The sequence below is a fragment of the Ursus americanus genome, chromosome 23, assembly GCF_024610735.1.
Source record: "Ursus americanus isolate L20-20 chromosome 23, mUrsAme1.1.p, whole genome shotgun sequence".
NCBI classification, from domain to species: domain Eukaryota; kingdom Metazoa; phylum Chordata; class Mammalia; order Carnivora; family Ursidae; genus Ursus; species Ursus americanus.
The window spans coordinates 25,425,658-25,438,756 of record NC_142149.1 but is presented as its reverse complement, the minus strand read 5'-3'; the positions used below and the strand labels follow the sequence as shown (position 1 = coordinate 25,438,756).

The following is a 13,099-nucleotide window of genomic DNA, read 5'->3' as shown; positions in this document are numbered from 1 at the left end:
TGAGGTGCTAAGAAGAGTGATAAGGTCCATAATACCAAAAGTAAACTAGTGTTGATAATTTCATGTATCTTGGGTTCTTTTTCTTCACTCCCACTGCTTTCTATGTACCCTAGTCCTTGTTACCTGTTGCTCATCACATAACTGCGTTAGGTATGTACTGTGTTGGACACTATGGGCAGGTGATGTGCAGAAGTATGAGACCTCGTTTATCCCGTGAGCTGCCATCTGCCAAATGCTGACTGCATTTATGATGAGGCGCTCAGTGAGCGGTACGGTAGGGCACTGAGTACTTTATCGGGTGGCAGGGGTCGGGGGTGCAGCCACTCAGATAAGTTGTCCTTAAATTAGTCAGAGGTATCTAATGCATCCTACTCTTTCTATTCCTCTCTCCAGCCATTCTCCCCCAAACACCCTGCGCACAGCTCGCTATGTACTGCTGACAGACTTGATTTACTAAAGATGATCTGCTATTTTCTTCTCAGCCATCTTTTTTTTTTTTTTTTTTTTTGACTGCTCAAGCATCTTTAATCGCTTCTTTGTCCTTAAAGAATCGAGATGGTCGACATTTATAGCTATTGACGAGTTGCTCCATAGACCACTGGCCAAAGTTTTCATTGTTTCCCAACAGAAATGCTATCCGTGTTCTGATGAGGCGAGTTCTCCCTCCTCCCTCACAGAGCATGTTAGCACCTCTGTGCCTTTGCACAGACATTTTACCCAATTCAGTTCCCAGCTTTTTCCCGAAACATCCCCCAGCTGTACAGCGTTCCCTCAATGCTTGCATTGTTCTCTACCCCATATTTTAAAACAACGTATTCTTTCTGTCCTAGATGTTTGAGCCAGTTGCATTTAAATAGCTCTAAAGATCAATGTGTTTAATATCCAAGAATTATTTCTCCCTTCCATCTCCAGTTTTACATTTTGATTTTATCTAATTGCATCACAGATCTTATTTTAAGCCACTTTAATGACGTTTTAGAATTGAGCCTGATGTTAATCATGAGCTAAGAGCTCAGCAGCAGTTGGCAAACTCATGAATTATTCTGTGAATTCCTGAATTTTAAAACTAAAGGTTTAATGCTATAAATTTTCATCACAGATCTTAACACATAAAAATGCTGACTGAACTTAGCTCCCTGCCTGGAATATAAGTTTGTTGGGCCTGTTTTATTCCCCTGAAGGCCTTAAATTAAATTGTAATCTGCTACCAACAGAAGGTTTATTAAATTATACACAGGATAGATCATACATTTTTTTTGTTCTTTCTAAGAGGGAAGGCTTCACGTTTGCTTATTAGTACGTACAGTCTTTAAGTCCTTTCACATACTTTTTATTTGTGTTTATTGAATTTTTTTTACCATTTTCACATTTTATTTCCAAAAAAATAGGACAGAAAAAAATTAGACTCTTGAGGTAGCTACATCCAAATTATCCAAAAATATTTGGTCATCAATCAGCTAGACAAAGCAGTTTCTTTGAAATGTTACTTTAACTGGATTTCTGTAACTTGACAAGGTTTTACTCACTTACCATAACCTTCTTTCTTTTATTTTCAAAACTACACATTCTGATAGGACTTTCCCCACCCCTGTTTCCAGTGAGAATTTCTTTTCTAGAATTGAAGAAACGGGGGGTAAAATTAAAATACATTAAAAGGGGGGAAGCCATGCTCTGAAAACAGTTAAACTAATGACATTATACAAACAGTTCTCACAGTTTGATCGGTAAACCAGTAGCAGCAGCTTCACCTGGGGACTTGTTAGAAATGCCTGTTCTCGGGGCGCCTGGGTGGCACAGTGGTTGGGCGTCTGCCTTCGGCTCGGGGCGTGATCCTGGCGTTGTGGGATCGGGCCCCACTTCAGGCTCCTCTGCTGTGAGCCTGCTTCTTCCTCTCCCACTCCCCCTGCTTGGGTTCCCTCTCTCGCTGGCTGTCTCCCTCTCTGTCGAATAAATAAATAAATAAATAAATAATCTTTAAAAAAAAAGAAAAGAAAAGAAATGCCTGTTCTCACACTGCCCCCAGTTCTGCTAACTCAGTCTCAGAGTTGGGGGAGTGGGGAAGGGCGCAGCCGTCTGTCTGCTTACACGCCCTACACGGGATTCTACTGGGGGTGCACGCTAACCTCTGGCACCCAGTGCCAGCAGCTAGGCCCTCTTCTCTTTCATTTCATTTTCTTATTATGTGGTGATGGGTTTGTTGGTTTCAGGTTACAACGCCCTTTTAAGATATGAAGGATTTGAAAATGACCCCGGGCTGGACTTCTGGTGCAATGTCTGTGGCTCTGACATCCATCCGGTTGGCTGGTGTGCAGCCAGTGGAAAACCTCTTGTCCCTCCTAGAAGTAAGCGGCCTCTTTACCCCTACTGTAATTAAAATACGTGTACTTCCGTGCAGTGTCACACACAGTAATATTCAAGTGATGTCAACATTACAATAATACTTTTTGGTTTCACGTAACTCATATGCTGGCAAGATATACTTGTTTTCTCTATTTTTGTTACTCTTCTGCAGAACCTTAATACTCTGAATTTCAGGGAAAATTGTTGTGGTTTAAAAAAAAATAGTTGATGAAGCACTTCTACTCTTTGCTAAAGTGTAACTGGTTATTTCTTTTGTTTTAGCTATTCAGCATAAGTATACAAACTGGAAAGCTTTTCTAGTGAAACGACTTACTGGTGCCAAAACACTTCCTCCCGATTTCTCACAGAAGGTAAAGACAGGATCTTAGAAAGGACTGAAGTGTCAATTAAGAGTTCTAAAAAAGAAATAGCCTGGAAGTTTTTTAAGGAATTGTTTTAATTTAGTGAGCCAGACGGTCTAGTTAAATGTCAAGTGCACTCCGTATTTTTAATGGTGCGATGTTGGAATCATTTGTAAACCCTTGCCATGAATGCCGAACAGTTTTTGTCTGCTTTTGTTGAAGGTTACAGAGAGTATGCAGTACCCTTTCAAACCTTGCATGAGAGTGGAAGTGGTTGACAAGAGGCATTTGTGTCGCACACGAGTGGCAGTGGTGGAAAGTGTAATCGGAGGAAGATTGAGACTAGTGTACGAAGAGAGTGAAGATAGAACAGATGACTTCTGGTGTCATATGCACAGCCCGCTGATCCACCCTATCGGCTGGTCTCGAAGCATAGGCCATCGATTCAAGAGATCCGGTAAGCACCGGTGACAAGACCGCCTGTGGAAAACAGCATGGAGGCAAAATTGCACTACTTGCTTATTTTTTCTCTACAGAATAGCAGAGACCAGAAGTAGCATTCTAGTTGTCTGGGCTGCTCATTCCACCTTGATAGGGAAGGTTCACACGAGTATAGGAGGGTCCTGACTCCTTTATGTTCCTTCCGCTTGTTTCAATTCAAATAGAATGCACTTCTGGTCACAACAACATTTGTTGTCTTACACTTTTCCCAGCCAGCCCATTTGAAAGATCTAAAGGTAGCCTTTCCCTTTGCATTCAGGTCTAATCAAAAGAGCAAGATTAAATGTGGTTAGACTTAATACTGAACACATTAAAGCATACCTCCTAAGTTGTGATTCCCTAACTAGGGAATTACCAGCATTCCGAATGTATTTAATAGCACATGGACTCTGAAGAGAGACTGTTAGAGGATATTTTTCACCATAAATGTAGAAGGCATGTATTTCTGCCATGTTCTAGAGTATACATACCTTGTGAGTTTGAAACCTTCAAAGAAACGTGGTTTTTGGTCTTCTCACAAATGCTGACAGATTAGTATGTAACTTTTCCTTGTAGATATTACAAAGAAACAGGATGGACATTTTGATACACCACCACATTTATTTGCTAAGGTAAGAAGTTTTTATAAGAACCCTCATTTGTAAATTAGGTTTGAAAGAGGGTTGTGGGTTTTTTCCTAACATTATGGAAATCACAATTACATTTGTTCACTTAAAAGGATTAAGACCTTGTGATCCATAGGTGTCACAACTATTGATTATAATTATTCTGCAATTCTGTCTATTTGCCTGAATTCTCTCTATTCTCTGACGGAAGTTTGAGTTATAATATTAGGTAGGTAGGAGAAGGTATTTGGTATTTTCATCTGATAAGCATTTTCAAATTGGTAATATTTTAATTATTAAAATGATAACATTTGTAACAGTGGATGTGCTTTCATGTAATTCTTTAGGTAAAAGAAGTAGACCAGAGTGGGGAATGGTTCAAGGAAGGAATGAAATTGGAAGCTATAGACCCATTAAATCTTTCCACAATATGTGTCGCGACTATTAGAAAGGTAAGACTATAGGTTTTCAAATATAGAAATGCAATTGTGAAAACTGGGTTTAAGGTAATAGGAGAAGGAGGCAACATATTCATTCTGACATAAAAGGTATGTATCTGGATCTTCACTGGGGAGAAGGATACTAGTAAAACAAACTTCAGTTTTCATAAGTTTTTATATAGCTTGTTGTTAAGATTGTCATCTTGAGTTTGCTGGCTTTATTTATGAAGGTATATATTCTGAGAGGAAGAATATCTATTTAACTTACTTCCTGTTCAGAGCTAATCCAGCACAGAATTGTAACAAGGCCAAGTTTATCTTTAGTTTCCTGTTTTTTTTTTCCTTTTGTACTTTTTTCTTCTTTTGGTAGTACTTTATTTCTTCCTTTTTTTTTTTTTAAGGTTTCATTTATTTATTTGACAGAGAGAGAGAGAGCGCACAAGCAGGGGGAGCAGCAAGCAGAGAGAGAAGCAGACTTCAAGCTGAGTAGGGAGCCCGATGCGGAACTCAATCCCAGGACCCTGGGATCATGAGCCAAGCTCAGGGCAGACGCTTAACAACTGAGCCACCCAGGCGCCCCCATTTCTTCTTTTTTCCCTCTCTCCTGAAGCTGTTTTTATGAAAAGATCTAGAAGAGTGTTTCTCAATTCAAGTAGGCATTAGAATACCCTGGGGAACTTAAAAAAATACAGGTGACCAGACCTCTTAAGTGCCCACCTCATCCCTGTTCTAATTTCATCAGTCTGCTGGGGGGCCCTAGCATTTCCTTTTTTTTTTTTAAGTCCCCAGGTAGTTCTCCAGTACACCCATGGTTAAGAATCACTGATCCAGGGGCGCCTGGGTGGCACAGCGGTTAAGCGTCTGCCTTCGGCTCAGGGCATGATCCCGGCGTTATGGGATCGAGCCCCACATCAGGCTCCTCCGCTAGGAGCCTGCTTCTTCCTTTCCCACTCCCCCTGCTTGTGTTCCCTCTCTCGCTGGCTGTCTCTATCTCTGTCGAATAAATAAATAAAATCTTTAAAAAAAAAAAGAATCACTGATCCAGAGTCTGTTTACATAAGGGATAGCTTAAATTGTGATTTGCATTTCAATCCAGTTTAAAGCCTTGAGCCAAAAGAATTAAAAACAGTTATGATTGCTGCCATGTCCAAGGCTCTTACGCTCAAGGTCACACAGCTAGACGAGACCGGCTCTAAGCTAATGTTCTTCCGCTTTACCTCACTAGTCGTCAGAATCACCTACTATGATTTAAAACAGATTTCCAGGGTGCCTGGGTGGCTCAGTTGGTTAAGCGTTCAATTTTTGGTTTCAGCTCAGACCATGATCTCAGGGTCATGGGATTGAGCCCCATGTTGGGCTCCATGCTCAGCACGGAGTCTGCTTGAGATTCTCTGCCTCTACCCCTCTCCCCACGCTCTCTCTCTCTCTGTCCCTTGCTGTTTCTCAAATAAATAAAATCTAAAAACAAAAAATTACTTTTAAAAATAAATACATAAATAAAACATAGATTTCTGTGACCTACTCAATCAGAATCATAAGAAGTATTACATACGATAATGTATTTGTTCAAAAAAGATACAATTCTCTAGGTGATTCTGATAGTTTGGGGAACGAGGGCCATTGGTTTGTACTCAAAAAAGCTTACTGTCTTGTGGAACAAGGTAAGATATATAAGAAGAAGTTTGATTCAGGATCAGCTATGACTTAAGAAAGGTACTCAGTACTATTGGAATTCAAATGAAGGAGAGATCACATTGTCTCAGAGAATCAGAGAAAGCTTTATAGAAGAGAAAATATTTGAAAACGTTACCTTGAGGATTGGGAAAAACAGCCCAGCAGAGATGCCAGGAGGAAACTGTTGTAGAAAGAGGATGTGCACAAAAGCATCAAGATAGGAAAGCACAGGCCATATTGCATGGTGCACTGGGTGTTATACACAACTAATGAATCATCGAGCCTTACATCGAAAACTGGGGATGTACTGTATGGTGACTAACATAATATAATAAAAAATCATTATTAAAAAAAAAAAATTAAAAAAAAAAAAAAAAGGAAAGCACAGGCCAGATTGAGGAACAGACAAGTTGTTCACACAGTACACATCAAACAAGTTGTACTGTGGGGCGCCTGGGGGGCTCAGTCGGTTGAACGTCCAACTCTTGATTTCGGCTCAGGCCGTGATCCTCAGGGTCATGAGATCAAGTCTTGTGTCAGGTTCCACACGCAGAGCCTGCTTAAGATTTTCTCTCCCTCCCCTGCCCCCCCCCGCCACCCTCCCCCTGTACATGCGCTCACTCTACCCTCCTCCCCCCCCAAAAAAACTTTTCACTGAGTATTCTGGCCAAGGCTTTTCTTTTGTAAGGAAGAGAAACCCACTCAAGTTAGCTTTAGGAAAGTTACCCTAAGGCCAAGGCAGTGTCCTAGACATTCAAGGACGCAGGGATGAGAACCTGAAAGCCATAAACCCAGTGGAATTTTCTCCACTTCTCCAAGCCTCTTTGTCCCATCTGTGCTCTGAGTCTCTGCCACTTGTCTTTCACTCTTGGGGTTGGAGTTCTGCTCACTCATGTGTGGCCACTAGCTCCGTTCTGTATGATAGGCTTTCAGTTCCAGCTCCAGCCCATGACTTGACAACAGTCTCAGTGTCTATTAACCCTAATCCTGAGAGAAATTCTGGCTGAGCTGAGCCTCTGGCTTGGTCTGCTAAAGGTTATATATTAGTCCCTACTCTAGTCAGTGCAGTTAGAAAAGGGGAAGGGAATCCCGTGTGGGTGAGGGTAGCCCATCCCAAAGGTGTAGGCAAAGCTATTAAGCTTGAAGAGATAGTTACCGTGCGTATCCAATGTAGAAGAAACAACTAGGAGAAAGGCACTTTGGGGATAGAAACTAAAAGATGATGTGGAACCAGGTCATGCAGGCTTCGGTTCTTTTTTTTTTTTTTTTTTAAGATTTTATTTATTTATTTGACAGAGAGCATGGGTTGGGGGGGAGGGGGGCAGAGGGAGAGGGAAATGCAGGCTCTTCACTGAGCAGGGAGCCCAAGACTCGGAGATCATGACCTGAGCCAGAGGTAGATGCTTAACTGACAGAGCCGCCCAGGAGCTGGCTCATGCAGGTTTTGAATACTTGGTCAGGCCATCTGAGCTTGCTCTGGTGATCAGCTAAGTTGGAAGAGCTTTCTGGTGTGAATGGAGGTCATACCAAAGAATAGTTAAGCTGTGTAAGATGGGAAATGTCCAGAGAGGAAGCCTGAAAGCAGTGTTCTCAGGGTAGAGGAGAGAGAGTTCATGGCACAGATAGAGGGACTGACTTTAGAGGGAGTCCTCGGATCTGGTGCTTGCTTACCTTTGAAACTGGCTTTGACACCCTGCATGGACTCTGAGAAGGTGTGTTTAGCACGCACAGGGGAGAAGGCAGGACTAAGACCCTGCAAGGGAGACAAAGCTCCCAATAGAACTAGAGGAGTTGTGAGCGTGGAGGTCGGTTACTGAAGCAATGTGCGTAGGTGACATCGCCAAAACAGAAAGGAAAGGGCCAACGTCAAATATGTAAGGGTTGGAGGTGAAAGGACGGCACCAACAGGAACATCACCAGACAGGAGAGATGAGATCAGTTCAGTGGACTGTAATGTAATGAGAGTCTGGGAGAAAACGTTTCAGAAAGTTGAGAGTAGTCAGCAGGTATGGGATACTTCAGGGTGGCTGACGTTTGAGGATGGTACGTGTTGGGGAAAAGGCACTGGATTTGACAAACTTAGTCACTGGTGATTTTAGCATTTTAGTAGGACCAGGACAGAAATCAGACTGCAAGGACTTCACAGTATATACCTGACAGTGGGTCTCTGAGTAAAGTATTTAGGAGTTCATTGTACTGTTCTTGTCCCTTTTCTGTGAGTGTGAACTGTTTCAAAAAAAAGTATTTTTAAATATTTTTAATGTAATGGAAATTGGGACACATTAGAGTATAAGAAATAGTGTTTTTTGGGGCGCCTGGGTGGCACAGCGGTTAAGCGTCTGCCTTCGGCTCAGGGCATGATCCCAGCGTTCTGGGATCGAGCCCCACATCAGGCTCCTCCGCTATGAGCCTGCTTCTTCCTCTCCCACTCCCCCTACTTGTGTTCCCTCTCTCGCTGGCTGTCTCTATCTCTGTCGAATAAATAAAAATAAAATCTTTAAAAAAAAAAGAAAGAAATAGTGTTTTTTGGAGCAAAGTACCAGCGGTAATAAGATGGAAAAGTTTGTCTTGGGGGGTAGGGTACTACATCTTACAACAGTCGGGGTGCAAAGAAAGGAATATGGGGACCCTTGCGCAGGGCGGCCTTAGTTTCTCTTATACAATAGCATGGGTGTGTGCAGCATAAGAGAGGTAGAGCAGAGACTTGACGAAGCTGGGAAAGGTTTGGAAAAACTCCTCTGTGTGCTATATCAGAAGGAAAGAAGTAAAATTACGCTGAATGAGACTCCGAGCCTCGCCGAGACAAGACAGTTAAACTGGAGAGGAGCACTCAGCCCTGTTTCATGGGGCCACAGCAGCCAGCACCTTAGCCACTGGCAAAGGCACTGTTTGTCCTAGACCTCCGAAGTCACTTCTGTGTAACCCTGCTTTTGTTCTGGTACACACTGCAGTCTTCGGAGGTTTTTCATTATCGCTTCAGTTACTAACGTAATTCAGTGAAGAAGCATTTTTCACTTTAAGAGACCTTTATGTAATAGATTTTCCTTTCTTTTAGAATGTCACTTATTTTAAAGGATCGCTTTTATAATAGTGGTATCTAATTTCACATACTTGGAATTCTCTTAATTTTAAAAGGTGCTGGCTGATGGATTCCTGATGATTGGGATCGATGGCTCAGAAGCAGCAGATGGATCTGACTGGTTCTGTTATCATGCAACTTCCCCTTCTATTTTCCCTGTTGGTTTCTGTGAAATTAACATGATTGAACTTACTCCACCTAGAGGTACTTCATCCTAATATGTATTTGGGTCTTTATCCTTGCCTTCTTTTTACATGGTGTCTACATACATCATTTAACACAGCCCTGGATTTTCTGCTGTGTGAACCTATGATATGTGTGTCCATGTATATAAACATACATATACACAACAAGAGCTGTGGAGTGCTCTAAAAATTTAAAACGCTGTATTCTAGCTAGCTTTAATAAATTATATTAGTATAGAATTTTCCTGAGTATCTGTACATTTTATAATATGAATTGGTATTCTCTTAGCCCTGTTGAGATGGTGATGTATGCACACATAAAGTTATGTTAAAAATAGATACAGGCTAAAGCCTTTGAGGGAGAGCAAGTTTCCATCTTTGGAGTATCATGTGGCTTTAAAAAAAAAAAAATAAGGCATAACCTTAAATAGCTCTCAAGGCTTAACCAGTGTCTTTCCTAATTTCAATATCAAAGCCTTGGGTTTTTCTCTTAAGAAGAGGAAAAAAATAAAAACAGAGGTCTGTAAAACTAGTATTTGCCCAGCCAGTTTTCTTTCTTGCAAAGAAAGAAGAACATTACTGTGAGGTATTAAATGCTAGACTGTCCTAAGCCTAGGATTTTAAAAGCAAAAGTCTGAAATTCTTGTAGTAGACAGGAAAGAGACACTTTTGCATTAGGTAAGCAGGTGCACCTGTGTCTGTCTAGAAATGAAAGAAAATCCTGATAACATGGAAGAATGATTGCATTCGACAGTATTAGAGCAAGAGGTAAAAGTTTATTATATAACCTAAAATCTGAGATCTTAGTGTGTACTAAGTTAACTTTTTATCTACATTTTAATATTTTGCTAATTTTAAATGAACTGCTAGTTAAATCAGGTGTGTTTTTCAGGTTACACAAAACTTCCTTTTAAATGGTTTGACTACCTCAGGGAAACTGGCTCCATTGCAGCACCAGTAAAACTATTTAATAAGGTAAATTTAAATAATGGCACAATAATTACATGGAATTTTTTTGATGCCTTACAAATGCAAATCATTGTTGATCAAAATGTCTTTGCTTTATGTTAGGATTTCTTAATGGAGATTAATAACAAACAAATATATAGTGATAAAACAGTATATTTTCTTTACCTAGGATATGAAGCTTGTTTTCAAATTTTGTTTCATTTTTAATCTGAGTAAAATAGAAATGAATACATTTCCTAACTAGTTCTTAAATACTTCACCTTCATATGTTTTAATAATTAAAGAATTGTTTGTGATTTTTTTTGGTTTAAAATTAGGCTGTTTGGTTACACTGCTTTTTTTTTTTTTTTTTTTCCCCTCTTTCTTGGTGGTAGTGGACTCATGCCTTCTTCTTTTCACCAGTGGTAATGTTTGGCTTCTCTCTGTCAGGATGTTCCAAATCACGGATTTCGTGTAGGAATGAAATTAGAAGCAGTAGATCTCATGGAGCCACGGTTAATATGTGTAGCCACAGTAACTCGAATTATTCACCGTCTCTTGAGGATACATTTTGATGGATGGGAAGAAGAGTATGATCAGTGGGTAGACTGTGAGTCCCCTGACCTCTATCCTGTAGGGTGGTGTCAGTTAACTGGATATCAGCTACAGCCTCCGGCATCACAGTGTAAGTTGGTATACAGAAAAGGTGTCCTTTTGTAAAAATCAGCAATTCTCCAGAGGACTGTTTCACATAAGTCATCTTGTGAGCTCACAGGACAAGAATATACCTTTGTCTGATTGGTTGCCAGGTAAGATCTTAAGACTCCACAGCACTATCACAGACTGAGACCATGAGTGCCACAGCAGTGTGAACCCAGTAGTCAGTTACATAATGACTCTAGACAGAAACACCACAGTAAGAGCACCCTCCAAATGCAGCTAGACTTGTTCTAATGAGTTTGAAATTAGAGGCTAAAATGTATTGATATATAAAGAGTGCTTATTGAATGACTAGTGGAATCTGTCTGGTATCATGGATTTTACAGTAACTAGCACCCTTGTTTTCCAAGCATCCTGTACTTTTTATAAGCATAATGGTCTTGGTAAAGATAATTCATCTAAGTTGCATCTAGAATTGTGTGCTCACAATGCTTATCTGGTACCAATTTTCCCTTTTATTTTTCAGCGTCAAGAGAAAGCCAATCAGGTTCATCAAAACAGAAGAAAAAGGCTAAGTCCCAGCAATACAAAGGACATAAGAAAAGTGGGTCACCACATGGTGTTTATATACATTTCCTAAGTTGTTAACCAATCGGGGTCACAGCATTCTTGCACAAAAGCTAGTACCCCTTGTGAGAGCCGATGACTGTGCATTTTGTATTTTGCTTAAAGGTGCAGTATGCCATAAAAGGCAAACCTTTTCAGTAATGAGAAACATATTTTAGTGGACAGGAAAAATGTTCGCCGTAATATTTTAAAACATACATATGGTAAAAAATAGAGTACAAATAGTTCTTGAGATAATATGTAAACCTACTGAAAATTCTTTTTTTAAATCTTTTTTATAAAACTTTAAAAAGGGAAGTACTTGATATTTACAACAGACTTAGAGCCTAGGAAACCCATCCTTATAAAACAAAACTCTCTAGAATGAGATTTATAAGAAATTCAAGTTGATGGCTAACAAAATCAGGCTTAAAAATTTTTTTCTAAATATGCTTTCTATATTATTTTTTCTTACAGTGAATGGTTATTGGCATTAATAGCCAAAATAATATAGAATATATTGATAGCTCTATTTGATTCTCTTAAAATCTTCCCCCGACACACATGGGAAGCCACAGGTTTTTCTCTTCACGACACTTGTCGTGGAATATTCATTCTGAGATAAGATTATTTTTATAAAAAAGATACTTTTAAAAGTAAAAAGTACATTTGAGGATTAAAACTAAAACAGATTTTTCCAGCTGACTTGCCATATGTTCAAGTAAGTGTCAATCTGTCTCATTAACAACCGAGAGACTGAAGCAGCATGAAGAATCAAATATACCCTTACTTTCTGATTACAGTCATTTGTCTATAGATTTTTTTTCACTGGAGGACTAAAAACTTCTACCACCCACTGCCGTGGTGCTCTCGTGTCCTCCCGGCATGAAACCCACATCAGCCTCAACACTGGTAACCTCCAGGCCTTTCTCTCACCCTCTCTTTTATATCAGAGGTGTAGGCCTCCCGGTTTATCCAGTTCTTTTGCCCACTAGCTGCTTGCTAGTTTGACATTCACCTGAAAGAACCTTAGAGAACATTTCCAGACAGGCAGAGCAAAGTAATCCCCATGTGTCTGGAAATGAGGAAGAAAAGTTCACACGGCGGCTTTGTCAGGGGACTAACCATAGACCGTGTGATCACTGAGCTTTCTCTGAGGTTGGGTAGCACGGGCTGCCTTAGCGTGGCTTTTCACTTTCTGTCGGACAAGACCGAGATTCAGAATTTTCTTTCCAGGGTGTTGAATTAAGAACATTTATTACTCCATGACATATTTTTTAGAATTTCTGAGCATTGTGTACTCAGTTCACATGCCTCCCTCAATGTGACTTTTGGTGTGTTTGTTTCCAGCTTAAGGGGTTTAACGATTTTGAGTTAATGGGCCAGGGACATGGGAAGAAGTATGAAACTAATGAGATAATAATATCAATATGCCAGTTTTTAGTGATGTTTAATAGTACCACATTTCTGGATTAGCTGGGATAATGAATTTGGCTGTAAATATATACCACGTTCTTTAACTGTAATGTTGCAATAGCTCTTAATATTATGGCATCATCTCATGCCCTTAAGCTGTCCTTTGGACATAGGAAGGAAAAGGGCTATGAGCCCACAGTCCCTTATTAGAAACCCTTAGGACCAGATGTGTTTTGGAATTCAGAATTTTTCAGATTTTAGAAAAGAAGTATAGTGTGTGTAC

At 40.2% G+C, this 13,099-nt stretch overlaps 1 protein-coding gene across 11 annotated transcripts in view; it reads left to right on the top strand.

Annotated features, from left to right (window-relative positions):
• The window catches only part of MBTD1 (mbt domain containing 1), a 69,436-nt gene that overhangs the window by 43,661 nt on the left and 12,676 nt on the right, over positions 1-13,099 (top strand). For all 11 annotated transcript variants that reach the window (XR_015721307.1, XM_045773065.2, XM_045773064.1 and 8 more), the window contains 9 exons: positions 2,208-2,342; positions 2,623-2,711; positions 2,925-3,159; positions 3,759-3,814; positions 4,156-4,260; positions 9,058-9,205; positions 10,079-10,161; positions 10,585-10,819; positions 11,321-11,398. Coding sequence is in view for 10 of the 11 variants with exons in the window: in XM_045773065.2 (XP_045629021.1) it covers positions 2,208-2,342; positions 2,623-2,711; positions 2,925-3,159; positions 3,759-3,814; positions 4,156-4,260; positions 9,058-9,205; positions 10,079-10,161; positions 10,585-10,819; positions 11,321-11,398 (1,164 nt within the window). In the remaining variant the exon portion in view is untranslated. The remainder of the gene's footprint in view (positions 1-2,207; positions 2,343-2,622; positions 2,712-2,924; positions 3,160-3,758; positions 3,815-4,155; positions 4,261-9,057; positions 9,206-10,078; positions 10,162-10,584; positions 10,820-11,320; positions 11,399-13,099) is intronic.